General features: G+C 41.8%; 1 protein-coding gene across 1 annotated transcript in view; it reads left to right on the forward strand.

The window, feature by feature from the left end:
* Positions 1-24,469, forward strand: part of aopep (aminopeptidase O (putative)) — a gene marked incomplete at both ends in the record, with an annotated part of 47,798 nt that overhangs the window by 4,366 nt on the left and 18,963 nt on the right. Inside the window, 4 exons of the mRNA XM_080035323.1 lie at positions 678-876; positions 1,308-1,432; positions 19,363-19,576; positions 20,528-20,634. Of these exons, the coding sequence (XP_079891449.1) occupies positions 678-876; positions 1,308-1,432; positions 19,363-19,576; positions 20,528-20,634 (645 nt within the window). The remainder of the gene's footprint in view (positions 1-677; positions 877-1,307; positions 1,433-19,362; positions 19,577-20,527; positions 20,635-24,469) is intronic.

Raw genomic sequence — 24,469 nt, forward strand, 5'->3', positions numbered from 1 at the left:
CCTAATCAGCTTTTTTATGACAAGTAAATTAAAGCCTGCACCGTAGTTTATTTAATTCAATGCCCAGGCCGAAATTATCTTTGGAAACCAAAATGTATAGCTGACATACATTTTTATAGAGGCACAGGATGTAGAGTGTAGGCTGTGGCATGCAAGAGGTTCTGGCTCTCTGTGGATAGGGCAGTGTTGGTCTGGGGTCTCCCTCTCCACTGGCCAGCAGGTTGGCAGGTCTGCCAGTGGTTTCCAGTAATCCTCCTCCTCCCCTCATGGTTTTCCTCCAGCAGCAGGCCAGCTGTAGCCTGCTGCAGGCCCCAGGAATCTCCCACTACAAGGAAGGCCTTTATTTTCAGTGAATGGCTGGGAAGGAAACTTGGAACTCCTTTCGAAAAACCTTTGGAACAGCTCTGCTGCTGAGGACGGCGTCAGTGCTGGATATTGGATTTAGAGTAAATGAGATTGCATGTCGGCACCTAGATATTTTTGGGATCACTGCGGTTTGCCTTTTGTGACGTATATATATTCCATATTTCCACTGCTTTCGTTTCCATGCTTAGCACAGAGAGACAGGACTCATTGTGCCATATTTTGTACTGTATATTCTTTCAATAAGAAAAAATGAAATTATCCCGATTAACCTTTTTGATTCAACTTTTCTTCCTCTTTTTAATCTTCTACAGCGGAACCCAGCCCACCCGCTCCGACCCTTCCCTTGAGGTTGAGGGGCTCACTGTAACTGATTGTTCAGGCATGGTTGATGACGGCATCTCTTGTTCCCATGGCGACTACCCTTGCCGATTTACTGAGCTGTCGGCTAGGTCCCTTGGGGTGATCCCACACCGTGTCTTTGGCCCTGTCTGCCTGCTGCACAAGGCCCAGGTGGAGTTTTGACAAGAAGCAACTAGAGACTAGAGCTTATTATATTTTATAATATTTAAGGGAGGAACCGAGCATCACTTAATGTTTGTGTCATTATGCCGGCTGTTTTCAGCCACTCAAAAGGGAATTTCTAACCGGAATAACATGTTTAAGTCTTAAGTCAAAAGCTTTTCCCCGTTCAGTCACTTCTCAGCTGATGATGCCTCTTTTAGATCTTCAAGATCAAACAGTAACTGCAATGCAGTTGCATCAGACTTAATACTTCTAGAGATCTACTGACCTGGAGTTATTTTAACCATCATACAGTGTTGAAGAGCATAAACTATATATGTACTACCCATCTGTTTCATAAACAAACATTTGAGTCAGTTAATACTTTCAACTGTATAGAAACAGATGGTTTTCAGCAACCCTTTGTTTTCATTTTGCAGAATGGAGTCCTGGAGCTGTTGCCACGATGTTTGTCTGCAGCCCATGCCATCCTGGGGGTCCACCCCTTCCCTCGCCTCGATGTTCTCATCGTCCCAGCAGGGTTCTCCAGTCTGGGCATGGCCAGGTAATGACAACTTCTGGAGGTCTTTTGGTAGAAGTGGGGAAAGGTAGCCTGGTAATCCAGACCAGCCGCTAGGCGCTGGCAAATTAAATTTGCTGCGCCTGTTGGTCTGGGCACTCTCCATTGAAGCTCATTGAATATGTCAAGAAATCCTGAGCTACCAATCAAATCGTTCTTTCTGATATGGGCGGGCCAGAGCCCTATGTATGGTGCTCAGGGGCGGACGTAATCGGATGATGACAGTGCTGTGCATCTGTCGCGTCGAAGCCGTGATAGTAAACATCAAAGATGGCTGCGAATATGTTGTTTGAGTTTGAGACGGCTTTGGCCTCGACCCTTTACGATTTGGAAGACGGCACTCAAATCTTTCATTGGCAAGTAAGAGGAATGTTCTATTTTGCCGACCGACCACGGCAAAAGTTACATTTAATAGTTAATCCCGCTGTTCGCTAAACGAACTGAGCGTAATATGTCACCTTGTTTATTGCTCTGATTGGTTGTAGTGCTATCCAATTGTGTGCAGTGGCATTTGAAATGCACAAGTAGGAACCACACCTTGAGTTGGGAATTACTATTGGTGGTGGCCAGACCCTCTATCGTTCTAGATATGGGTTTGGATTTCCAGGCTAGGGGAAAGGTTTATATCGGGGCTAAATGCTGGAAACAAGATAGGAAAAGGATGTTAGGAACACATTATAAATAGTAGTGAGCAAGCCCTTATGTATAAATATCGTGCTGCAAAGGTGATTATTGAAGAGGTATTTTGTGTAAGGATTTAATGGTAAATGGTTAAAATTCTGCTATGGATTTTTAAAGCCTGCATTAAAAGGAAAGAGAAATCATCCCTCCTTTTACCCCCAACATATCCCCTTTCAAAACTGGCCTATGGGACTCCCTTTCTGAACTGCTAGTATTTACATAGTGCTTATAAAAGTATGTGTTTATGTTGCGAGACTGAATGCTACCACTGTAAAAAAAAAATGTCATCCGCATAAGTCACCCTAGAGGCTCAGGCCTCATCGCAGCAGACCTGGTTTGAATCCAAATCTGTCAAATAAAGTAAAAAATTTGAAATACTCAAGCAGCACTAGATCGAAGCCAGACAAAATACAAACAAATAAAAGTTGTTGGACCGAGGAATTTGCAGCCTCCTTTCTAGGCCTATACTTAAAATCTTCCATACACTATTCCTGTCTTATTGCCCATCATCGACCCATCTTTAACCCATACTTTTCCTGCCTCATTCTATCCCCTCCCTCCCTTCTTGTTTCCAAAACTCACTGCCTTTTTCTTCCTTCATTACCCTTTTCAATTCAAAACAGCTCCCTTCCTATAATGAATTCCCACCACATCTTTTTACCTGGTCAGGTTTTTCCTGTCATTTTAGCAATGTAGTTGACTGTCTCATCCAAGTCCAACAAGTTTGCACTGTATTCTCTCAGTCCTTCCTTCAAACATAGATATTTCTCACTTCTGCTTTAAGTAATGTATCACACCCTCTTGTATATACAGTATATGATCCTACCCTGAAATACCCCAAAAACCCTGACCCTCTCTTGCTGAGAGAGATGGTTAACCTCTTTTCTGGGCACAGCCTCATTGACTCAGTTAGTCAGTCAATAGTCTGCTGTGTTGTATCTTTTTTCAGGTGGTCTGCAGGCCGTCTGCTCCACACTAGACCTGTGTGTATTTATGTATGTATGTGTGTATGTGTGCAGTTTTAGTGGAGGTCTGGGGGCAGATGGGTGGGCGCAAAGCCACACGATGACATATTCACTGTCCTACGTACGCACTTTAGATAATTTGCCTCTATGTATTTCTTTGTTCCCTTCTTTGCCCTTACTGCACCCCTCATGCTTTAGCTCCCTTTCCCTCCACTCCCTTTCCATATTTATCCCCCTTTTTATTACCTTATTTTCCACTTTTTTTCTTTTTCCTGGTCTTTCCATCCTGAATGTCTGTATTGTCCTGTTTCTGTCCCGTCACCCTCGCTCTTCACTGTCTTTTCTGACTTTCTCTTTGCCCTCATAGTATTATCCCTAAATCGTCAAGCAAGCCTGTGTTTGCTGTACTTCTCTGTCGTTGTGACTTCTCAGTACTTTCGATCACTCTGTAGTCTAGCCTCCAGCATTCTACAATAGTAAGCGTATTCTCTGGAAATCAAGTTTTTTATTCTTCACTGCAATATAGTACTTTTAAGCTGGCATATGGTATGCCTGTACTGTAGACACGACTGAAAGCCAGGCGGTAGCCATATGAAAGAAGTTTAAAATTGGAAATTGACGCAAAATAAAGACCAACAATAAATTGCCCCTTTTTTAAATTGTGTCGATAAAGCAAACCGATTACGGTTACGGTGCTATAGTGGATGTTGTCCCGGTGTCTGCGGTCTTCAACCACAGTCTCTCTCTCTTTCTCTCTGTCTGCCTTTTTCCTCTCCCCCCGGCGGCCTCCCTGGAGAAAAGTACCCAGACAGGATATGAGCTCATACCTGCATATGTATTCTGCGTGAATCTACTGACGTTATATAGCCAAGAGTGGTCACACAATCAGAGATATTTTGAATGGACTGACGGCGAAAAAAGAGTGTCGCAGTCTTCTCAACTTCTTGATACTTATTTGGACTTCTTCGCCCCAAAATACAGTGCGCTCTTTGATCTATGGAAACAAAATCTTTCCATTCATCTTGTGAAAAACCTGTCTCGCTGCTGTATTTGTTTTGAACGGACATCAAGTGCTGCTAACACAGAGGGCGGCTCTTCTGTGGCTCTTGCCCTGACGGATGTTTTTCTTTTCCTTACGAGGATAGCTCCCAGGCACTTATCCCTCCTGCCCACACTGCTTATACTCCGCAGTTAGCCGCAGATGACAGAGAAGATATTTAGGGCCTTCATTAAGCTTCAGACAGCACCTGCACTACCTCCCTATAAAACTCACTGCATGGTTCTCAACCCGTTTTCAACCCACTGCATCCCTCCCCTCAGTGTGTGGGTGGTTCGGTCCTGCATGCCTCCGCAACTTTACCATGGGGTTTGTGCCACAGGAGAAGTGGGGAGGGTGTGGGGAGGTCAACCAAAATGGAAGCCAAGATTGAGATGGAGATGAGGGGAGAGACGAAGAGGGTAAAGGCTGGGTTCACGACAGGCCAGCGGACCCCCAGGATGTGAGAGAGGATGTGTGGATTATTCCCAGCAACAAAAGCCATTAGTCCCTGGAAGGACTTCAGAGACTTTGCTGCTATTTAATATAGAGATTGCGAGGTATGTGGGCCCCGGTGCTTGGGACCAAGCCAAGCACATTTTTTGTTTTGTTTTGTTGTGTGCAGTGCCCCAGTGGCAACAGCAGGAGTTTGAGAGGAGCTATGGGACAGGGGATCTGTGGCAAGGAGGCATGAAGCTGTAGTGTGTAGTGTGTGTGACACAGAGATGGGAGGGCAGAGGAGAAAAAAACAGGGGGAGGGTTCACAGCGCCCTGAAGTTTTTGTGCCGAGATACCGAGTGGGAGGGCAGGAAACTGAAGATTAAGGAGTCAAGTAAGGGCAGGTCTGCGTTCAGGGGCTGTGCCGCGTACACTGATACACACTACACACAGACACAGACACAGACACAAACACACACACACACACACCCTTAAAGCCTTTAAGCTTTTACCTTAAAGCAAGTCTTCACCTTAAAATGTCATTATTACGTTGTGGGGACTTCCATTTTCTCCCCAAAAGGAAGGTACGTCCCCACAATATCACTGTGTAAACAGAAAAATGTCCCCACAATATGAGTAATACCAGCCGACACACACACATACACTCACACTCACACACTCTCACCCACACAATGTGAATTTGACTGTTCACAAATGTAGCTTCCAGGAGATTAAGTCAGTCAACGCATAGGAATCTACATAATCAATTTCATGCAACAATGTGAACATCAATCTGTTACATTTAAACATATTCTTTATGTTCTGCTTTGGCTCCGAGAGTTCTCTAGCAACCCAAGTTATGCAAACAGAGTGCAGCAGCAGGCATATTGCATATGCCAGACAATGTCTTCTATTTCATTGTGTCTGTCTGCACACTTTCATATTGCCCTTCAGTTTCTTTCTGTTCCTATGAAAAACACGGCTAAGAGAGGGGAATATAGAAGCACTGCTGTGTCCCCGCGGCCCACACTATTAGTAAAACTTCTAAGACACAGAGGTGCCGATAAGGGAGGGGAAGCGAAATACACTGTGGTTAAACATTGATAGAGGAGTAATGAATGAGTGATGAAGAGGTGTCTGGGACAAGAGGAAGCAAAACACAGTATGAAAGAGTTGCCATCAGTGGGCACAGTTGGCAGAATCCTTCAAAGTGGCTACTGTTTCTACTACGTATAATAGAACTCGTTGTCCTGAGTGATTGAAGGACACGGGAATGTTGAAAAGCATAGCTCTAAATATAATGAATCTGCTCTGAGCTGTCATGCTCAGACCACCCACTGTTTCCTCATCATTAGTAATGAGTAATGGGGTGCTTGTGTGTTTGTATGTACAGTATGTGTATTTTTTATACATTTGTGCCTTTATTTTGCTCTTCTTTTTTTTATATGCGTAATCTCATCTCGACGACGTCATTTGGTTCCGACTGGGAGTGACAGGAAGGGTACAGCATTTCCTCTGGCTCTTTGAAGCTCTGGGTCCGTGTGTCCCTAAGCGCTGGCTGGACTTGTAGGACTAATCAGAGCTCACTGTGTTTGTAACACGGCCAAATTTAAGCCACGTCTGACCTAACCCTTAATAGAGGGGTTGGTTTCCACACATTTTGTTTGATAAATGACACAAGTGTTGAAACGGGTCTTTTAGTCCGTGTGGGTTTTGTTTTCGCTTCCCTGTAGACAGGCAGATTCCCGTGCTTGTGTTTGTATGAATGCGAGTATTGTTCAAGTAATGGTGTAAGGATGTGTATTTAGTGCGCTGGGGTGATGTCAGAGGAATGTACAAAGACATTTGTCAATGCCTGTTATCTGCTTTTTTCCTTGGTGGTTAAACTCAACACGTTTTTTTTAAAAACGTTGCAGCAACATATTTTTTTGGTTTTTGTTAGCCTTAAGTTATAGCCATAACTGAGCCATATTAATGTGAAATTGTTTGTTGTAGCTGGGTTATTTTTTTTGACAAAGTAGGGCAGCCCCCACACCACATGATGGCGGGCTCTGACCCACACACGTACACATAGACTTACTTAAACATATCAGTCTTTCAACACGTCTCAGTGCACATTATTACCAGCTTCCTTGATCATTGACCATCAGTCTTTTTTTCAGGCAGAATAACACAAACACACTGCTGTCATCTTGCAAACATGTTTATTGCCAAACAAGCTTTTACAGTTCTCCAACTAAATACAGAATTTCCCCAGATGTTGCCTTTCTCATCCTGCTGTTTTGTTTAATTCCTTTTGCCCAACCTTGACTTTATAGGAGGTGGCTGCCCGAAGAAATGGGGAGAAATGTAGTTAAACTGCTAGTTCCTTTAGCAGTACGGCCATAAAACTGTCAAAGGCACTAGGTAAAAATTATGACTGGTGAATGCCACTTGACCTCTCTAAGTGGCACTGGAGAATGTTCAGCCTGATTTCAGTTGACTGCATTGTTTGTTTATGGGGCTAGCAGGAAGTTACACTGGTCATTGGTCCCTGTTGGAAGGAAGAAGGGAGCTGGAGACAGGGGGGGGGGGCGGCATACCCATGGGTAGGACCCTTCAGGAAAATCCCCTGCTGCCCTGGAGCTCTTTAGTCTACTACCTGAGCTCATTATCATCTTTTAATAGGACCAGACCAATGCTGTTGCATGTCCCATTATCCCATTAAAATAGAAAGCACATATTCTTCACATTACTGCAGACCATTTGCCAAAGCATACCATACGTTCCTACTTTCTTTTGGAACAATCGGTTTAGTTTACTTCAATAAGGTAGACATTTTTGTCAGATTGCACATTTCTGCACAGTAATGCAGCCGCAAGAGAGAACAGAAAACACATTGCAGTCATCACAACATACCGGTACGGGTTTGCTAATTGTTAAGTCTTAGCAGCTTGTTTATTCCAAAATAAAGCACATGAATTTGATGGCAGCCGGCTCTTGACTCTCCGCTATGCACTTACATTTGAAATGAGACGTTAAAAATAGTGCATTGTGCAAGTTGATTTTCATGGCCTACCAAACAATAATGGGATGAATCATACAAAACCAACAGCATTTTAATAGACAGAGCCAATCATTAGGGAAATATTATTAGCTTAATCCTCAGCAATATCAAGCATGCTTATCACTTACCATCTTAAATGGTTAAGTAAATTATATATAATAGCAGACCACAGACTGCAAATTTGAAAGATAAGATGACAATCTTAAACCTGCCCCAATTTCTAACATGAGTGTGATGCCTTATTGGCCATGATTCCTCAGCACTTCCAAGCATCCTTACTGAACTGCACATCCTGCTTTTCTTGTTGACCTGTGTTGCCCCCTTTTCTCTGTTCTTTCTTCCTCCATTGCTTTCTCAGTCCTCCCACTGCTTGTCCTCCCCTCTTCCTTCTGACGTCTCTGTGGATTTCTTGACTTTCTGCTCACCTCTCCAGTTTAATCTGTGAGGTAACCCTAGAAGGGTGCGACACAGACCTGCTCTTTCAGGAGGAGGTTGGGGGATTCAGGGTGGGGAGAGAGCGGGGTTGTGGGGGGTCAGATTTTTGTTGGCATGGGAGACAGCTGTTAATCAAATAGTCAAGGATGAGGTGTTCCTTTCTTCTCACCCTTAGTGGATCTCTTCCTCTCTTCTGTAGTCACTCAAAAGAGCCTGGCCAGTTTGGAAAAGGCAGCTTTGCGTGCCTGCACCTGGACAGAGGGAGAGGCAATGCCTTCAACACACTTTAAAGTGATTGCGAGTACTTAAGGTCTTTAGATGAGCTTCATTTCTTTTTTGTCTACAGTTCGCCTTGTTTCTTCGGTCGCCTCCTGCAGAACACACCCGGGACAGCTCCAAAGCCCACAAGTGCTGGCCTACTACTACTATCCATCTCTTCTGGCTTCCTTGTCTCTTTCCCTTGGTGGGACCTTCCTCTGTGCTCTTAATGAAGATAGCAGGGGCCAGTTTAACAAGTGTTTTGTTATTGCAGGAACATTCCTTTCTTGTTATCTTGGGCCTCTCAACTTCCACTCTCTTTATGCAGTTTAGGTTTACCTGCTCTTCTACAGTACCTTCTCACAATTGAAGGAGAGGCTTTTCAGCTCTTCCCCTTGCTCAGCAGGGGAGGGTTTAACATTTTGCTTTGAACAGCCAAGCATTTCTTCACAGGGATAATCAAAAAACAATTGATTCACAATAGTTTATGAATTTTATATTTACAGAGCAGTATTGCTGAAAATGATAACCACTGCTGAATGTGCTGTTTCCTGCAGGTGTCATATGTGCTACCTTTGTCAGCAGAGGCTGGTGAGAGAGGTTGTGTTGCTCTGATCTGCCCTTCAATGTGAACCTGCTGGCAACAGCTGGCGTGTAGTACTACATGTAACAGTAACACTGACACACGGTGCCATAACTCTGGATTAGAAAGCTGTGGCAAGACAGGCCTGTCACTATACACCCATTCTACAAACTAATGGATGAGTCCACAGGACCCATTCCCTGGAGTGATGGATTGGTCCATTGTATGGCATAGGAGACGCTGCTGCTGCTCTTGGTGTGCATCCTGGGGCGTGTGTGTGGTAGTGGAACCTAGAGACTGGAGGTAATTTCATTTGTCTGTGCAAAGCCAGACGGCTTAATGTCTGTGGGACCTCTGCGCTGAACCAGCCAAAATAAGATATTTGAAGCAAAGTGCTGTGAAATCCTTGGTGGTAATGTTTCCAATGTCTGGGTTTGCTTTTAGCCTTGGGGAGAACGCTGTGCTCCAAGCTGGTCAACCAGTTGCTTTTGCTGCAGGCCATTCTAATGGTGTGGCTCTATGGATGGCATTGTTTGCCTTTCAGTCTCTCTGTCATACAGCCAATCCACCAATTTGGTCCAGTCATAATTACATATAACAAATATCAGATGGGTTGCCTTTGTATTTTTGTAGAGACATTAATGGATATTCAGAGAATGAATCCAAATGACTTGCTGATCCGCTGACTTTTTCTATAGCTCCACTAGCAGTGTTTTAATTTTGTCTGAAACATTTCAACAACTCCTAGATTTTATTCATAAATACTTACCCCATACCAGGGCTGTACGCTTATTTTTTTAGATGGTAGCACTGGTGCTAGCAAGCAAAAAAATTCAGTAGCACAAAAATAAATTTGGTTGCACACAAAGTAGGCTATGATCGAAAACTTGCATAACCTTGACCCTTGCATTTCGCTCTAATTACCTTTGAGCATGTTAGCTTGGTCTAATTTGAGATTCCTAGTGTGTGCAGTAATAATTATGGAAAAATTAATAGGGGTGCACTGATTGCAATTTAGACAAAAGAATCTAACCTGCCAATTGCAATTTTTTGCTGATTCAGAATTATTATTATTATAATGTCCTTTTGTTAATTAAAACCAATCTTTAAAACATTAAACATAGCATATTAAATAAATAAGTATACATATTGGTACAATTTAGGATAAATTAAATAGGTTGTTGTGAATGTGTTGGGAGTAGCTTTTCAGTGGCTTATTTAAAACTTTGTTTAAATAGACTAGGCTACTATTGACTGCTCGCTGCAGCTGAAGGAGTTGCCTTTCAAGCTAGAAAAAAGCGCTAACTTCCTGTTCTTACCGGCTTCAAAATAAAAGTCAACTCACAGTTGGCTAGTAACAGGCTTTTAATGTGAAGGCGCACAGGAAATGTTCTGTTTGTACACGCGCTAACTTAACTGCGGTAACGTGCCGTCTCCTTCCGGTAATTACCGTTGGTGAAGTTTTTATACCTAGAATCGCTGCACGAGCACAGATCCCGAGGACACATTTCTTTCACCAGCCAAAGTGGAGGGTGGACTCAATGTAGTAAATGAAAGTAAGTAAATGTAGACTTACTTGCCTAAGTCTACATTTACCCCCATTTGGAGAGGGTTAATGTAGAGCCCTCTAAGCAGTGTTGTGCAGCGCTCCTCTGTGTTTCAAAGACAGCCTCTCCTCATTAGCAACCTGTTGCACGAGTGCGAATGGATTTGTATTCATCATTGCACGTGATCAATTTCAGTAGCAAATGCGATCAAAACTGTCGCACTGTACAGCCCTGCCCCATACCCATTATACATCCTCGGCAGTACTTTGCGATTATTGTTAATTAGCACATTTTTAGCTCTCTAACACACTGAACTAAGATGGTGAACATCGTAAAAATCATACAAAGTATTTTAGTCAACATGCTGGAAATGACTGACATTTAGCTCATAGCACAGCTGCATTAAAGCACAGCCCCACTGAGCGGCTAACATGGCTGCAGACTTAGTGGTGTTGTTTTAAATCACAACAGTACTCATTTTAGATCTACAGTGGAAAATATGTTGATTAAATTCTGACTGCAGAATTCTGCATGTATCCTCCATTATCCATATAACTTTTTTTTTACGGTACAAACGCATTGTTTAGGCAGCCATTCATCTTCATGTGTTAACACCTGTTGATTGTGCTTGTACCTTGTTACAGTACTTGTCAACTCATAATCACAGTATACATTTTTGTTCCAAAATAGTTCACATCGAACACCTTTCAGCCAAACGGTGCAGGTGGCCATCTGCAATCTCTGTATAAGAGACAGTTCTGCGCACAGGCTAATTTGACTTTAATCTCTCGCCTTCATCCATCTTTCCATTCTGTCAAACATTTCTTATAAAGCCCCTGCAGTACTGAGCGGTCTCACTTTCCAGCTCCTCATTGTCTTATTCTCTCAAGTTACATAAGACAGGGAGAAAATATAGTCTATTCATTACCCTGGCCTACAGGCAAGGAAAAATGTCTAAAATTATAATCCTGTGAAATACATTTGTCCTGTCTTTTTCATTGAGGCGCTTGAGGATGCCTGTTAGAGGATTCAGATGGGTTTTGTATGCAAATAGCTACAGTGATATAGGTGTGTGGGCTTTGTCACATAAATATCATGTTGACACCACCCTTTGGCTGATTGATAGGGGCTGGTTGTAGCCAGGATTTGCACACTACTGAACTGCAGTAGCGCTAATTAAAACATTGTTTGTGCATGCTCTTTGTATTAATATTATTACATTGTAATTTGTTAAAACAGTAAAGGACTGGGAAACTTTGATACAGGACATTCAATGTGGTATTTAAATGCGGGTGTGCATAAAGATTCCTCTTCTTTGTTACAGCCTATGTTGCCTGTTCAGGAGGTGTCATCTTGGAAGTGTCTGTAGTTCTTGTGGCGTCTGTTCCAGAGATTATTTCTGTTTACTTTCCGATATATATGCAATATGTCAGCATTCAACCGCAGGAAGGGAGATTACCGTTATAGTCTTAATACGAGTCCATACTGTCACACACACTCACTCACTCACTCACTCACTCACTCACTCACTCACTCACTCACTCACTCACTCACTCACTCACTCACTCACTCACTCACTCACTCACTCACTCACTCACTCACTCACTCACTCACTCACTCACTCACTCACTCACTCACTCACTCACTCACTCACTCACTCACTCACACACGCACACAGAACATTCCCCTGGCATGACATCAGTTTTTGGAATCTGTACTAAACCACGAACAAACTGCACTGTGGATTGTTTTACTGTTAACAGAGGATAGATCAGGCATCTGCTCTCACTTCCCAGCTGATATGGATTCAAAGTAGATCTGCTGAAAGTATGTGGGTGTGTATGTGCATGTCTGTGCCTTTGACTTTTCTGCTGGTTTATGTGGGTGCTCTGTTTTTCTGGCGCCTTATACAGTTACTCTGTCTTCATGTATGTCTCCGTGGACTGTATGTGCACCGGCATACTTGACCTCATCAGGTTACGACCTACATGGATCCCATCAGTGTAACACAAGCTTGACCTGCTTAGCGCCACCTGTCTGTGCATGAATGTCCTCGCATGAATGGATTTATAAGATTAAGCACTTGACAACAACTCGAAAGCTGCCACTTATTACTCATGTGTCGGCTTTACAAAGCCTTATTTTCTCCAGTCTTGAGTCACAGAGTTGCCTCCTTGTGACTCCTCTCCTCCTGATGACCTCTGATATCTTTTCCTGCCATGTATTTCCAGGCTCTGATGCGATGCAGTGTGTGTGGGTGGGGCGGCTCTCTAGGGGCCCCGGCCTGGCCCCCGTTCATGTGATCAGGCCCTACATGGAGTGGCATTTGGCCTGGCCCTATGGGCCTCGTCTGGGAGCAGAGAGCTGATCTGCAGCCAACCTGGAATGCCAGACATTTGAAGTCAGACTTGTTAAAAAAGAACGAAGGGTGGCAGGAGTTTGGTCATATAGGCCCCTGTGTCTAAAATAGCCCACAGACTTTGTCTGAGAGGGAGGGAAAGGAGAAAATCTGCTTTCCTTAGGCTGACAAAAAGGCCAGCCCTCCAACTTTTGCTGGAATAGAAAATAATAGACAAAGTTGTGGTTTGTATGCGTGTTGTCTGTCGTGTGGCCTTTGTCTCTCCTTACCTGTCTATCGTTGTGTCTTAAAGGTGTTTCTAAGCACCTATCTGTTTCCAATTATGTGCACAATCCGTAAAATGTGGATGGCCTGTGTCACAGAGGTTCAGGTTCAGCAGTTCAACAGTTATCCCACCCGAGAGTTGACATTTCACTTTGGGAAAGCGCAATAGTCATCACACCAAGTCTTTATATTGTTTAATTCAATGTACTTCTTTACATTTCTTGCTCTCACACTCTCATTTACACATACAGTGCACAGCTTCTCAGCTCTCATCATCTTTTCCCTCGTCCCTCTGTCTCGTGGGGCTGTTTTACTGGTGTCTCAACTATGAGCCTAGCTGGACTATGGATGTCAATTACAGGACTATGATAAGGCCCATGCTGCATAATGCATGGAAGTGTCCCACTGGGGGACAAATGGCCTACAGCCAGCCAGGAAGGATTGATGGAGGTATGGAGGGATGAATATTGAATGGAGAGTTGGAGGAGTGAAACACTATTGCAATCTGTTTCCCACCAAATTGAAGACATCCCCCGGCTCACATGTCTGAAGCTTAAGGCCAAGTCACCCTGGGTGACTAAACCTGGTGAAGTTGTCATGTTTGTGTTAGCACAGGGTTGCTTTACACAGGATTTCATTCTCTGTGTTAAGACCCAACAGGGTTCCACCATGATAAATGTCACAGAGCTTCCAGTCTATCTGCAGATAAGCCATTCATCGAGATCAATTTAGTTTTTCGCCTTGGATATGAATTCAAAGCGCTGTTTGTAAGCTTGTATAGTGTTAACCTGCAAGTGTATTTGTGTGTGTGTGCACATTTCTCCCTAGCCTTAAGAAATACCACATGAAAGCAATTGGCAACAGGAAATATAATTAACAGCAGGATCTGACGTTTAATTGGATGCCAAACATATTTTAAAGATTCTAATTATTTTTCTCTAATGTATTGTTTAGAAGAAAATGACAAAGTAGAGAAGAGAAGAGTTAATCTTTATTACACCCGAAGGGCGATTTGTTGCACAGCTTGCAACCAATTTTAAAAGCAAAACGGAGATCACAAACATCAAACACTGAAACGAGACAGGGCCCACTAATATGAATTAATTTACATGCTCTGAAGGTGTCAGTGGCCAAGTTAAATTAACATCAAATAATGTGCATCATCAGGAGCTGATTAGTAACCATGATGAGAGGCTCCAGCAGCATAAATCTAGAAAGGCTTTTTGTTATGGACTCTCCTATTGGATTTGCCATCTGGGAACTATTAAAAGTGGAGAGCAACTTTGGACTTCTAGTAGAGTCATAACTGAATAACTTCATAATTTATTGGAGATGATACGTGTTACATATCAAAATCCTCTTGTCTTGATTTCTGAAAAGCATCCTAGAAACCCCACACTATCTGTTTTTATATGAACAAATGAAAGGGGTGTTTCTATACCGCAGAACGTCAGATTAAAAACAAATAGAGATGGATAACATATCACAATTACCAGCCTAAAAACTGGTACTAAAATTACAATTTTGGTGGTAAGCACAACATTTTCAATCAAATGATGTGCATGAATGTGTAAAGCAAAGCTGTACATGTTGTGTTATGAATGATAATGTTTGTGAGAGTTGCAGTGCACCTTACATCTGTAGCAGAGATGAGCAGTGTATACACTTGTGCAGGTGCTTCTTATGCAAGAATGTGAGCAAAAGTCTTTTTAATCCGTGACAGGTCCCTGATGTCAACTAATGTCAGTCAGTGTATCGGTGGATGCTGTTGTTTTTCATCCCCTCCATGGTGGGATGACACTATTTGTCACTGTAGTGATGGATTCCGCATCCCTCAGAGGAACATGTGCAAGCACCATCTCTGAAAGGCTGTCTTTGTGTTTCACACTCACTCACTCACACAAACACACACACACAGGCAGACACATAACGCACTGCTGGAGCTGACAACAAAGGCGTGCTTATCCAATTGTGGGGGGATAAGATTAGGGCTACAAAGAAACTCATAAGGCTAATGTTAGCATCCCCTGCTCCAGTGAGAGCCTTTGTTTGTGTAATCAGGAAAAACAGGGGATTAGATTTGAGATGCTGTCTTGGAAATGATGCCCATAAGACCCCATTGTATGATGTTGACATGTTCCTAAATAGCAAAAGGCGATGGCTTGCCTCCTATCTGATGAAAAGAGCCTTGGGGAAATAAAAAAGTACTTGTGCTGTTCACATATTCAATTCTGTTTTCCTCCAAAAATAGACTGTCTGGCAAACTTAGCTTAACCTATGACTTTGCTCAATGTTTTCCTTTATAATGAACTTGTCACCATAATTAGATTATGGCCAGGAAAGCAAATAACTCCTGTCATCTGGGGTTTTAAGATGCTAATCTTTCCTTGATGAAATCAGCTCATATTTCAGCGTACTGTAATTCATCAATGGCAGCAATAAGTTGTCTTTTGTATCAGTGGTAGCTGTGTCTAAATCCAACAGGTAGAGTAATGGTAGTTCCTGTGTCTAAGCAGTTTAAAGTAGGACCACTATTTAGGACTTTTCAGGCAAAAACACTATGTTGTGTGGTTAATTATTACACATTTTTAACTCATATTGGCCATGCTTAAAACATATGACAAATGGAGTGAAACACAGCGGTAGAGACATTTCTTCTACAACATAGGAGCATCTTTAACACGTTTGTCACAGTAGTTAGGTGGTATGCCCCTTTGAAAAATGCTTTTCGGCAGGGACCTGCAGTCTGCCATATATTCTCCCTCGATGTCAGGTCAATAGTGGCTAGGACACTTAGAAGAGAGTGTGAAAGGAATTCTAGACAGTCCTGTTTTGTTATATGGGACAGGAGAGAGAGGGACCATTCATTCTCACCTCTGTGACCCCTCACCCATTCTTCTGTTGAAGAATAGCTTGCCTCTCACGCACAGTCGGCCCTAAGCTCCCCAGGGCCTGTTACATAAGACAGAAGTAAAGAATGCTCCAGAAAAGTCTTCAACCATGACCTTGGCTTTGACATAGCACTGCTATTGGTCCTATTCTACCGGCGCAGCCTCATGGTTAAAAGTCACATGTCCTGTATTCCTGTGTCTGTTAGAAACTCATGACTCATGAGCAGTGAGCCGTGTGAACAGTTCTTGTATAATATCAAGCATGGACAGGATGTGTTTCAAACTACAAAATGGTCTACTTTGGCAAATATAACTTTGTCATCTCCAAAGCTGTGTTGCTTCTGTGGTCAGTTAGTCTGTCCACCTCTTTGGGTCAGGCTGATTTTTTTGGATGGATGCCCCATTACATTTTTCTCCAGCCATTCAAAGTTATCAGGCAATGTGTTAGTGCTACCAGCAGGCTGACTTAAAATAATAATATAAAATGAAATATCTCAAACTTTTGGAGGGATGTCAACAATTGATACAAACATACATCTCCTAGACACTTTTCAGCTTGTACCATCATTTGATGTATGACAAAATACCTGCAAAACATATTACAAGGTAAACCTTATACTAAGTATTGTCATTGTTGACATGTTAGCATGATGATATCATTTAGCTGAAATCCTCAAATAGCCATTAGCATCGCTGTAGACTTTTATTCTCTTAAATATATTAAGTGGGTGTCGTATTTAAGAATAGGTACACCTAAAGAAAATCTCCTCCACCTCCACCATGTTTTTAATTTCATTAAAATATATTACACATTTATTTAACAAGCACACTCAACCTTATATACAACTGAATGAGGTGTGTGCCTGTGCGACAAGCATTTTTCAGAAGCTCAGAATTCTCTGCTGGCAAGAAAAGTGCATTGAAAGAAACTTTCCAAACCATCATCAAACCTAAAATTGACTTCCTTGATTGAGAAGAAAGGAAAAGTCGAGGAGGAAAAAACCACATTCTTAACATTATATCATTTTTAATCATATACTCTAACCAGGCCCGCCCACACAAATGGCTGGGCCCCTGAAAAAGGACTGTTTTGTGATTATTATACTGTATATATTTTCAAAAATAGTAGCACATTTCTGACTTACTTACACATTTATTGTTTTACCCTAAAACTAACTTAATATTCAACAGATTTTTACAAAATAACATTGGTTTTCTTGAGTATTCTCTAGGTTTATCACAGGAGCAGGCAACAACAAAGGACACTGTCACAGATATCGCCTATGCCCTGAGGTGCAGTAAAGAACTGGTCAGACATCCTTATGGTGTGACACCTGGGTCTGGTCTATGCAGTATGTTCAGTATGTGACATGAAACTCATGGAACATTTTTCAAATTGTACCTGGCTGCTCGTGTCAACCTGAAGACATAGGTCAAATATGTTGGACGTTATTGACCCCGAAGGGAAATTCTTTAACACAAAAATGTAAGTTACGAATTTAAACCTCTTTGTAGACTCAGGAAAATAACAGAGTAATAACCCTGTCCACTTTATAAGAATGAAGAATAACAACAAAAGGTACACCTGTTTTCTGTTTTACCTGAGGGGTCCAAATACTTTTCACAATTCATTGAATAACACCCGACACAAGTAGCAGAATGACTCAGGTAAAATAATCCATATGCCAAAACTGTACAACAAAAACAATATATAAAATCCAAATTTTGTAATATGGCACACAAAAAAGTAAAGGAAAGTAATGCATAGTTGTATTGAAGAACTACATTTATCTGATGTAACTCAAACTTAAAAAAGCTCTTCAAGACTAGATTATTTTCTAATGAGTAATCTCTAGCGAACACTTGGCGAATGTTTGTTTATGTTTATACTAACCACGTTAATATTTGTCTCTCAGAGCCAGTGCCCCGTCTAGCTCATTCCCCGAAACGTCAAAATCGTAAATATAAACAGCTATTGGCTCTGAGCCAGGCTTTTTAAAATTGGTCTTAGCGACTTTTTTTCAGCGTGCCGTGCACACAGGACGGACATAAAGCGGAGGGTAGCGGGGGAGTAGATATTGGCAAGTTTTAAATGGTTATAGTGAATATTTCTGTTAAAAATAATGTTAAGCTTAGTTAGGTTCTTGGCCTCTGAGGACCATGGGCCCCCCAAGGGCTGGGCCCTAGAAAGCTTTCCCACTTTCTACCCCTTATGGGCGGCCCTGACTCTACCCAAAATAGACTGTAAGGGAAACCATCCTTTATATAGAATAGTATTTACCAACTCACATTTGCTAACAATTATACTGGAATTTAGCTGGCTTGTTATTCCCTATTCAATTCTGTTTGGCTCAGAGCTTTGATTGACTGCTCTTATTTGCCGAAAAGCCTAATGAGGCTTTTGAATGGTTGAGTCAGACACATACACACATGCATATTGAGTGGTGCTGTTCATGTTACACAGGCAGTAATTACCTCTTATCTTTGGTGTGACTGAAAACACTTAAATACTTTTTGCTTTAGGTGTATTTTTAATATGTGAATGTTGTACATGCTTTATCTGTTTGCAAAAGTGCACTGAGGGAAACACCGGTTGCTAAATGTACACACTCATCAGCGGCTGCATGATTTCAAAGTTGGATCATATAACCATAACCATATGTTTTAATTTCCGTGTAAAAATCCTGCTGGGTAAATCTCAATTATCTTAATTGCTCAATAAATCAGTCATGGATACATCTTGATTACAAATGCCTCTAATTGCTTTGCTTTGTTCTCAATTCTCTCCTTTTCATCTACATTAAGATGTTTAAAAGAAAAGGATTTGGGTTATAATTGTCGTAGTTTGAAAAAAGAAAATCGTGACAACCAACAACTCATTTTCAAACATTGCAGCTTTGCCTTGAAGTCACATTAAGTGAATGAAGAGGCATAGGAGCTTGAAAACCCACCACACCTTGATAGTAGGGCAATTGTACAATGGAATTTTTTTATCCCATTTGCTCACAATTTTAGTCAAGGGAACTAAATGTTAGGGCTTGACGTTTGCACAGGGCAGTTAGGTTTGGCATGAACTCTTGATGAGTCAGCTGCCCTTTGCTACGGGATGGGCAGATGACTCCCATACTCCTAGCATGCCGATGTTCTAGTTTGTATTACATTGCGTGTTTGGGCAAAATTTTCTATAATTATAGGTGTGTGTTCTTTTTCTTAACCAATATTTTTTTTCTCACGGTTTCCCCATGCAGTATATTTCTTTGTATTTCTCTTACTTATGGAACTTGAACCCGCATTTTTTTATTTATTCTCCCATATTCTTGTTCCCGTTTTATCTCTCAGTCACCACCCCCCCACTCATTTCTCACTCTTCTCCTCCGTATCTCTCTTATTTCTGTCATTTGTCGTTCCCCAGCCCCCATATCATGTTCCTGTCCCAGAGTGTGTTGTGTGCTGGGAGTCCTGCTTGTGGAGATGAAGGCCTGTCTCTGTGTGGCTCCAGGATTTGCCATGAGATCGCACACTCCTGGTTCGGCCTGGTTATCGGAGCCAAAGACTGGACTGAGGAATGGATCAGCGAGGGCTTCGCCACGTACCTGGAGGACATTATTTGGGCCCAAGCACAACAAGTACAGTACAATTGCTGCCAGATGATTGTTGTTTAGCTATACTATGAAAGTAACATAACAGGAGCCTTCCGATATGCCAATTGAGCCAACTTCTGCAGCCCACTTTGCACTAAGAAAGAAACGTTTCCTTATTATGGTAATCAGTCAATGATAAACAACATTACCTAACATTTCCTTGACTAACCCTTACCCTTAGGAATCATTGTTAATTTTTATTTTTTTTTCATAGTTTTCATCAGAAGTACCATTATGCAGTTTGAACATGGGACCTTATACCACTGCCTGGTATATACAACTAATGTGCCAGGATTTCCACATTTTTCCATTATTGTGGTTGGGCTGCTTGTCAAGCAGAGTTGGCCATTGCGTAAAAAGCATACATCAAGCAAACAAGGAAAGACTTTATAAAGAGCCCAATCCAAGTTCCAAATTTAAAAGAGCACAAACTATAATCAAGAAATGTGTCTGAAAGGTCAACAGTATGTCGGCCAAGCAAAACTAAAGGGTAGATAAAGTTCCTGGGCCGACCACATAATAAACCATCAACCCCAAACCTCCTGACCTAAAGTACTGTGACCTAATCCTCCTCCTCAAAAATGTGAACATTTGAAAGAACATTGCTATGAATCATTTGCTCGCAACACTTACTAATGCATACGAATGTAATTCTTCCTCTTACTTTCCCACACCATCTGAAGTTACACAAATGTTTTTTTTTCTGTGTGTGTGTGTATGCGATCCTTATCATTTCACCTTGATGATAAGAGCTTGGCTCTGAAGAGGTAGATTCAGGTAGACCTGTAAATGCTGCCAAAATCAATAAGACACTGTGACAGAGAATGGGGGCAGTGCTGCTTGCTTTTGCTCATGAAATTCCCAATATAAAATCTTTTATCCCCTGTTGTTTTGCTTAACTCTAACCCTTTACCTCACATCTTTTGGACTGTCCAGCTCTCCTTACAAGACACAGCAGAACAGTCTGACCTGAAGGCATTGCTGAGGTGGAGACGACTCTCTGATGAGTTGCAGAACTCTGAGGAGGTGCTTCAAATCCTCAGGTGTGTGTGGTTTTTCCCCCTTATCTTTTCCCACTAAAATCTGAATTCTTATTGGAGGCAGAATCACAGATAATGTATTCATTGTTTATAATCTGCCCTGTCAAAATATGCACATTAGGACAACTTTTACTCAACTCAAACTCTGAGTAGATATGGTAGAGCTCCAGCGACTTTTATGGATGCAAACGATACACATTAGCATATTTATTGGTTCAAGGCAGTTATTTAAAAATGTGACTAATTCAGGGTAATTAATAAACGTGTGCAGTGCCAGCAAGGCCACACCTAAAACACACATTACTGTACAACATGATGATCCCCAAGTACAATGATGAATAGCTTTTTTTGGAGAATGCCTGTGGTTGTTTGAAATAAGTTTCAGTTGTCTTCAACTAAATCTCTGTGAAATAGTTTTTTTTTAACGTTACAGTAGGCTCAGTTTATGGTAGAGTCGGCAGCACGTGCACATGTGAGCTCACACGTGAGCTTGAGGTATATGCATTCCAGGGGTACAGGTGTGGCAGGTGTGGCAAGTATATCCAGGTGCACAGCGAGCACGCACAAACACACAAGCTCCTCATCCGATCCTGACAATGTGGGACCCACACCCTGTTTGTTTTATCCAGACTGGAAGCACAGTGTCTCCAGGGGATTATAGGTGGCAGCCGGTAGTTAACTGTTTAAGGGTAGAAACATGAACACTTGTCCGCACTGTGCCTTCTGTATTCATTGTAGCTTTTCTGAATAAAATAGCCTCTTCCCCTGAGATGACACTTTGCTGAGTGCGCTATTGACATTCACGCTTGTAAGAGACTGTACAGAGAGTGACAGCAAATCAATATGTTATCGATTTCACGGCACAAACTTACAACCGAGTAAGTTCACTAGTAATGCGTTGGCAGCACACAGTAGAAATGCATATGAATAAATAATATTTAGAACTCAAATCGAGTCAGGGTCTTTTGAATAGTGCGACCTATGTCAGTAATAGCGATTTTACTCATTTGTTACCTGTAAGGACTATCTTCTATAGGTTTAAAGAGTTCACTGTGATTGTTTGGAGGGAACTTTCCATTTTTCCATTCTGAAATGTTTTTAGACGCCAGTTTATGTTGTGCATTATTATTGAGTGTCATATTTGTGTTAAGTTAAAACATGGTTGTAAGTAATTATTGTGACAAAGAATATCTTTTGAAAATATGATGCTATGTATGGATGAGTGAAAGGGTTAAATAAGCCACTTCTGTCTGGCAGTCTGTCGGGGTGTTCCCTTACGAGGCAGACACACGGGTGATTAGGAGGATCAGGATTAGGTTTCTCTGCAGCTGACGGGGTTAAATCAACAACATAAAACTAACATCTGAAAAATGTAAACAATACATGCACTCAATTTAGTATTGTTCTTCATTGACTTCCAATGATAGTCTATGTTAAAAAGGACGTATTGCATGGGTTTGTAACATCTGAATAATTTTCCAAAATAATACCAATAATTGTCCTGAAAATAATGTAACTGTGTAATTTTTTTTAAGTAATAATAGGTAAAATAGAATCAGTGTTTAATTATGTCCAGAGTCAGTGTTCAAGGATATCCAATTCATTCAGCTGGACATGCAAATATGTGGAATGTGCCTACAATCTTAAAAATATAGGAAAAACAAAGTTGCCAATAATAAATTGATAGTAAACTGAATATTTACTGGAATTTGAAACAAGCGATTCTTTTTAAGATACGTCTTTTTCCCCCCTATCTTTAATAGTAGATTACATCACCTTTTAAGTAAATGATCAACATATGATTACAAAATGAAAGACACGTACATTTAGCGTATCACGTTATGGCAAAATCCAATTAAGAAACTCAAAATTGGTTACGGTAAGTTTTTCTGCAGCACATGAGTTTGGTCTGTCAGGATTAATTTTATTTTGAGCACAAATACCAACTTTCAGGTGCACTCTTTGTACTAGCTTTAAACTACATCTCTTGGTCTGTGGGAAGGAGATTTGTTACCGCATCTCATTTTGAGTATGGTGTTTGTTGCCATTCCCTGGCAAATGACTTTGAGCCCTTCCCACTCCATGATTGAACTGGGTGTGTGTACAAAAACGTAAATATAGATTTTTCTTTTTCACATTTGTCAATCTGACTCTCTTAATCACTCTCTAAATCTTAATCAGCGGGAGCAGGAAGGAAGTTAGCCATAAATGAATGTAGAAATGCTGTTAAACATGTTTGCATATGGATTCTTGTGTTCATTCTACCACTCATTTCACCTGTCATTGAGAAAAAACGGCAAAGAAGAAGTTCAGATTCACAGAATGTGTCGCACAATCAGTGAAAATTGGCAAAGATCTCATCAAATTACCTGCAGCTTTCTCAGCTAGAACAACAAACAACAACAACATTGTCACCGCACATTTTTCTTTTATAAGTACCAGCTAATGTGCAGGAAAAAGGCATACGCATGGTTTTTTCATACACATCGATGTGTCTCTTCTGTTTGAAATAACAACCGTGGCTCACATAATATGAATAACCACAAACGTGGTCGTCACAATGCACAATCTCAGAAATCTTAGAGAGGACCTGATGAAGGGAAAGGGATGGCAATGCGATTGTACAGAAAGATAACTTCAGTAGTATACACAGACACAAAGGCTTGAATGTCAGATTGTGCTTTCCAAGTTCAGTGGGTCACAATCGACAGCGGGGGCCCCAGTGGCCAGTGTTTATCAGTCCATTTCAGATGAGTTATATTTAGGGCAGCCAGGGCCAGACGCCATTCTCCCTGCTGATATACTGGGCTGCTGGGAGCACTGCTCTACCTTATCCGGTTTCCACAGTCAACCCAGTGTAATTTGTCAGGATATGGCTTGCGGAGCTATAAACCTCTGTCTGAGTGTGTGTGTGTGTGTGTGTGTGTGTGTGTGTGTGTGTGTGTGTGTGTGTGCGCGCGCACGTTTCACATTAAATTATATCAGTAATGGCTCCTGATTTCCTCCCGCTCTTTCTCTCTCTTTCAATCTCAGACACACCCAGGTGTATGCATGGCTACACCTACACACACACACACACACACACACACACACACGGCCCACGAGGCAGATAAGAGCACCATTTATTCTGCAATACATTGAGCTATTGTTTGATTCTCCACGGCAGCGTGCGAGCAGTGATTCCTCTTAAAGCTGTGTTAAATCATCTATGACAAAGAGAGACGGCGAACGACTGGGATTTACACATCCATTCCATGCATCCCTGTTTCGGACAGTGGGTGCTTCTCTATCTAACACGACAGTGATGGATCAACTTTTTTCCTCTCTGTTGTGCCGCCGGTATCTGGCGCATGACACCGGCAAATTTTTCTCTTCTGAAAATACATGGTCTGTCATTGTTTCCATCTCTTGCCCCAGACACTCTTTCTCTTTGTACGTTCTCTGTCTGAACACACACACACACACACACACACACACACACACACACACACACACACACACACACACACACACACACACACACACACACACACACACACACACACACACACACACACACACACACACACACACACACACACACACACACACACACACACACATACCATTTCCCAGGGATACGGCACGTCCTGTGGTCTTAAAAAGCGGCTATATCATCTTATCAGCATTAACAGACCGACATGGGCACTGCAGGCAGGAGACTGGACAGAGAGCAAGTTAAATACAATAACTGATAAAAAAGGAAATTTGGTTGCCATGATACACGGAGAATACGTTTAAAAAGGCATTTTTCTGCAAGAGACACAATGTATTTTAAATACAGGTGTTGCCTTTATCG

This window comes from Ammodytes marinus, assembly GCF_949987685.1.
Source record: "Ammodytes marinus genome assembly, chromosome: 2".
Taxonomy (NCBI): domain Eukaryota; kingdom Metazoa; phylum Chordata; class Actinopteri; order Uranoscopiformes; family Ammodytidae; genus Ammodytes; species Ammodytes marinus.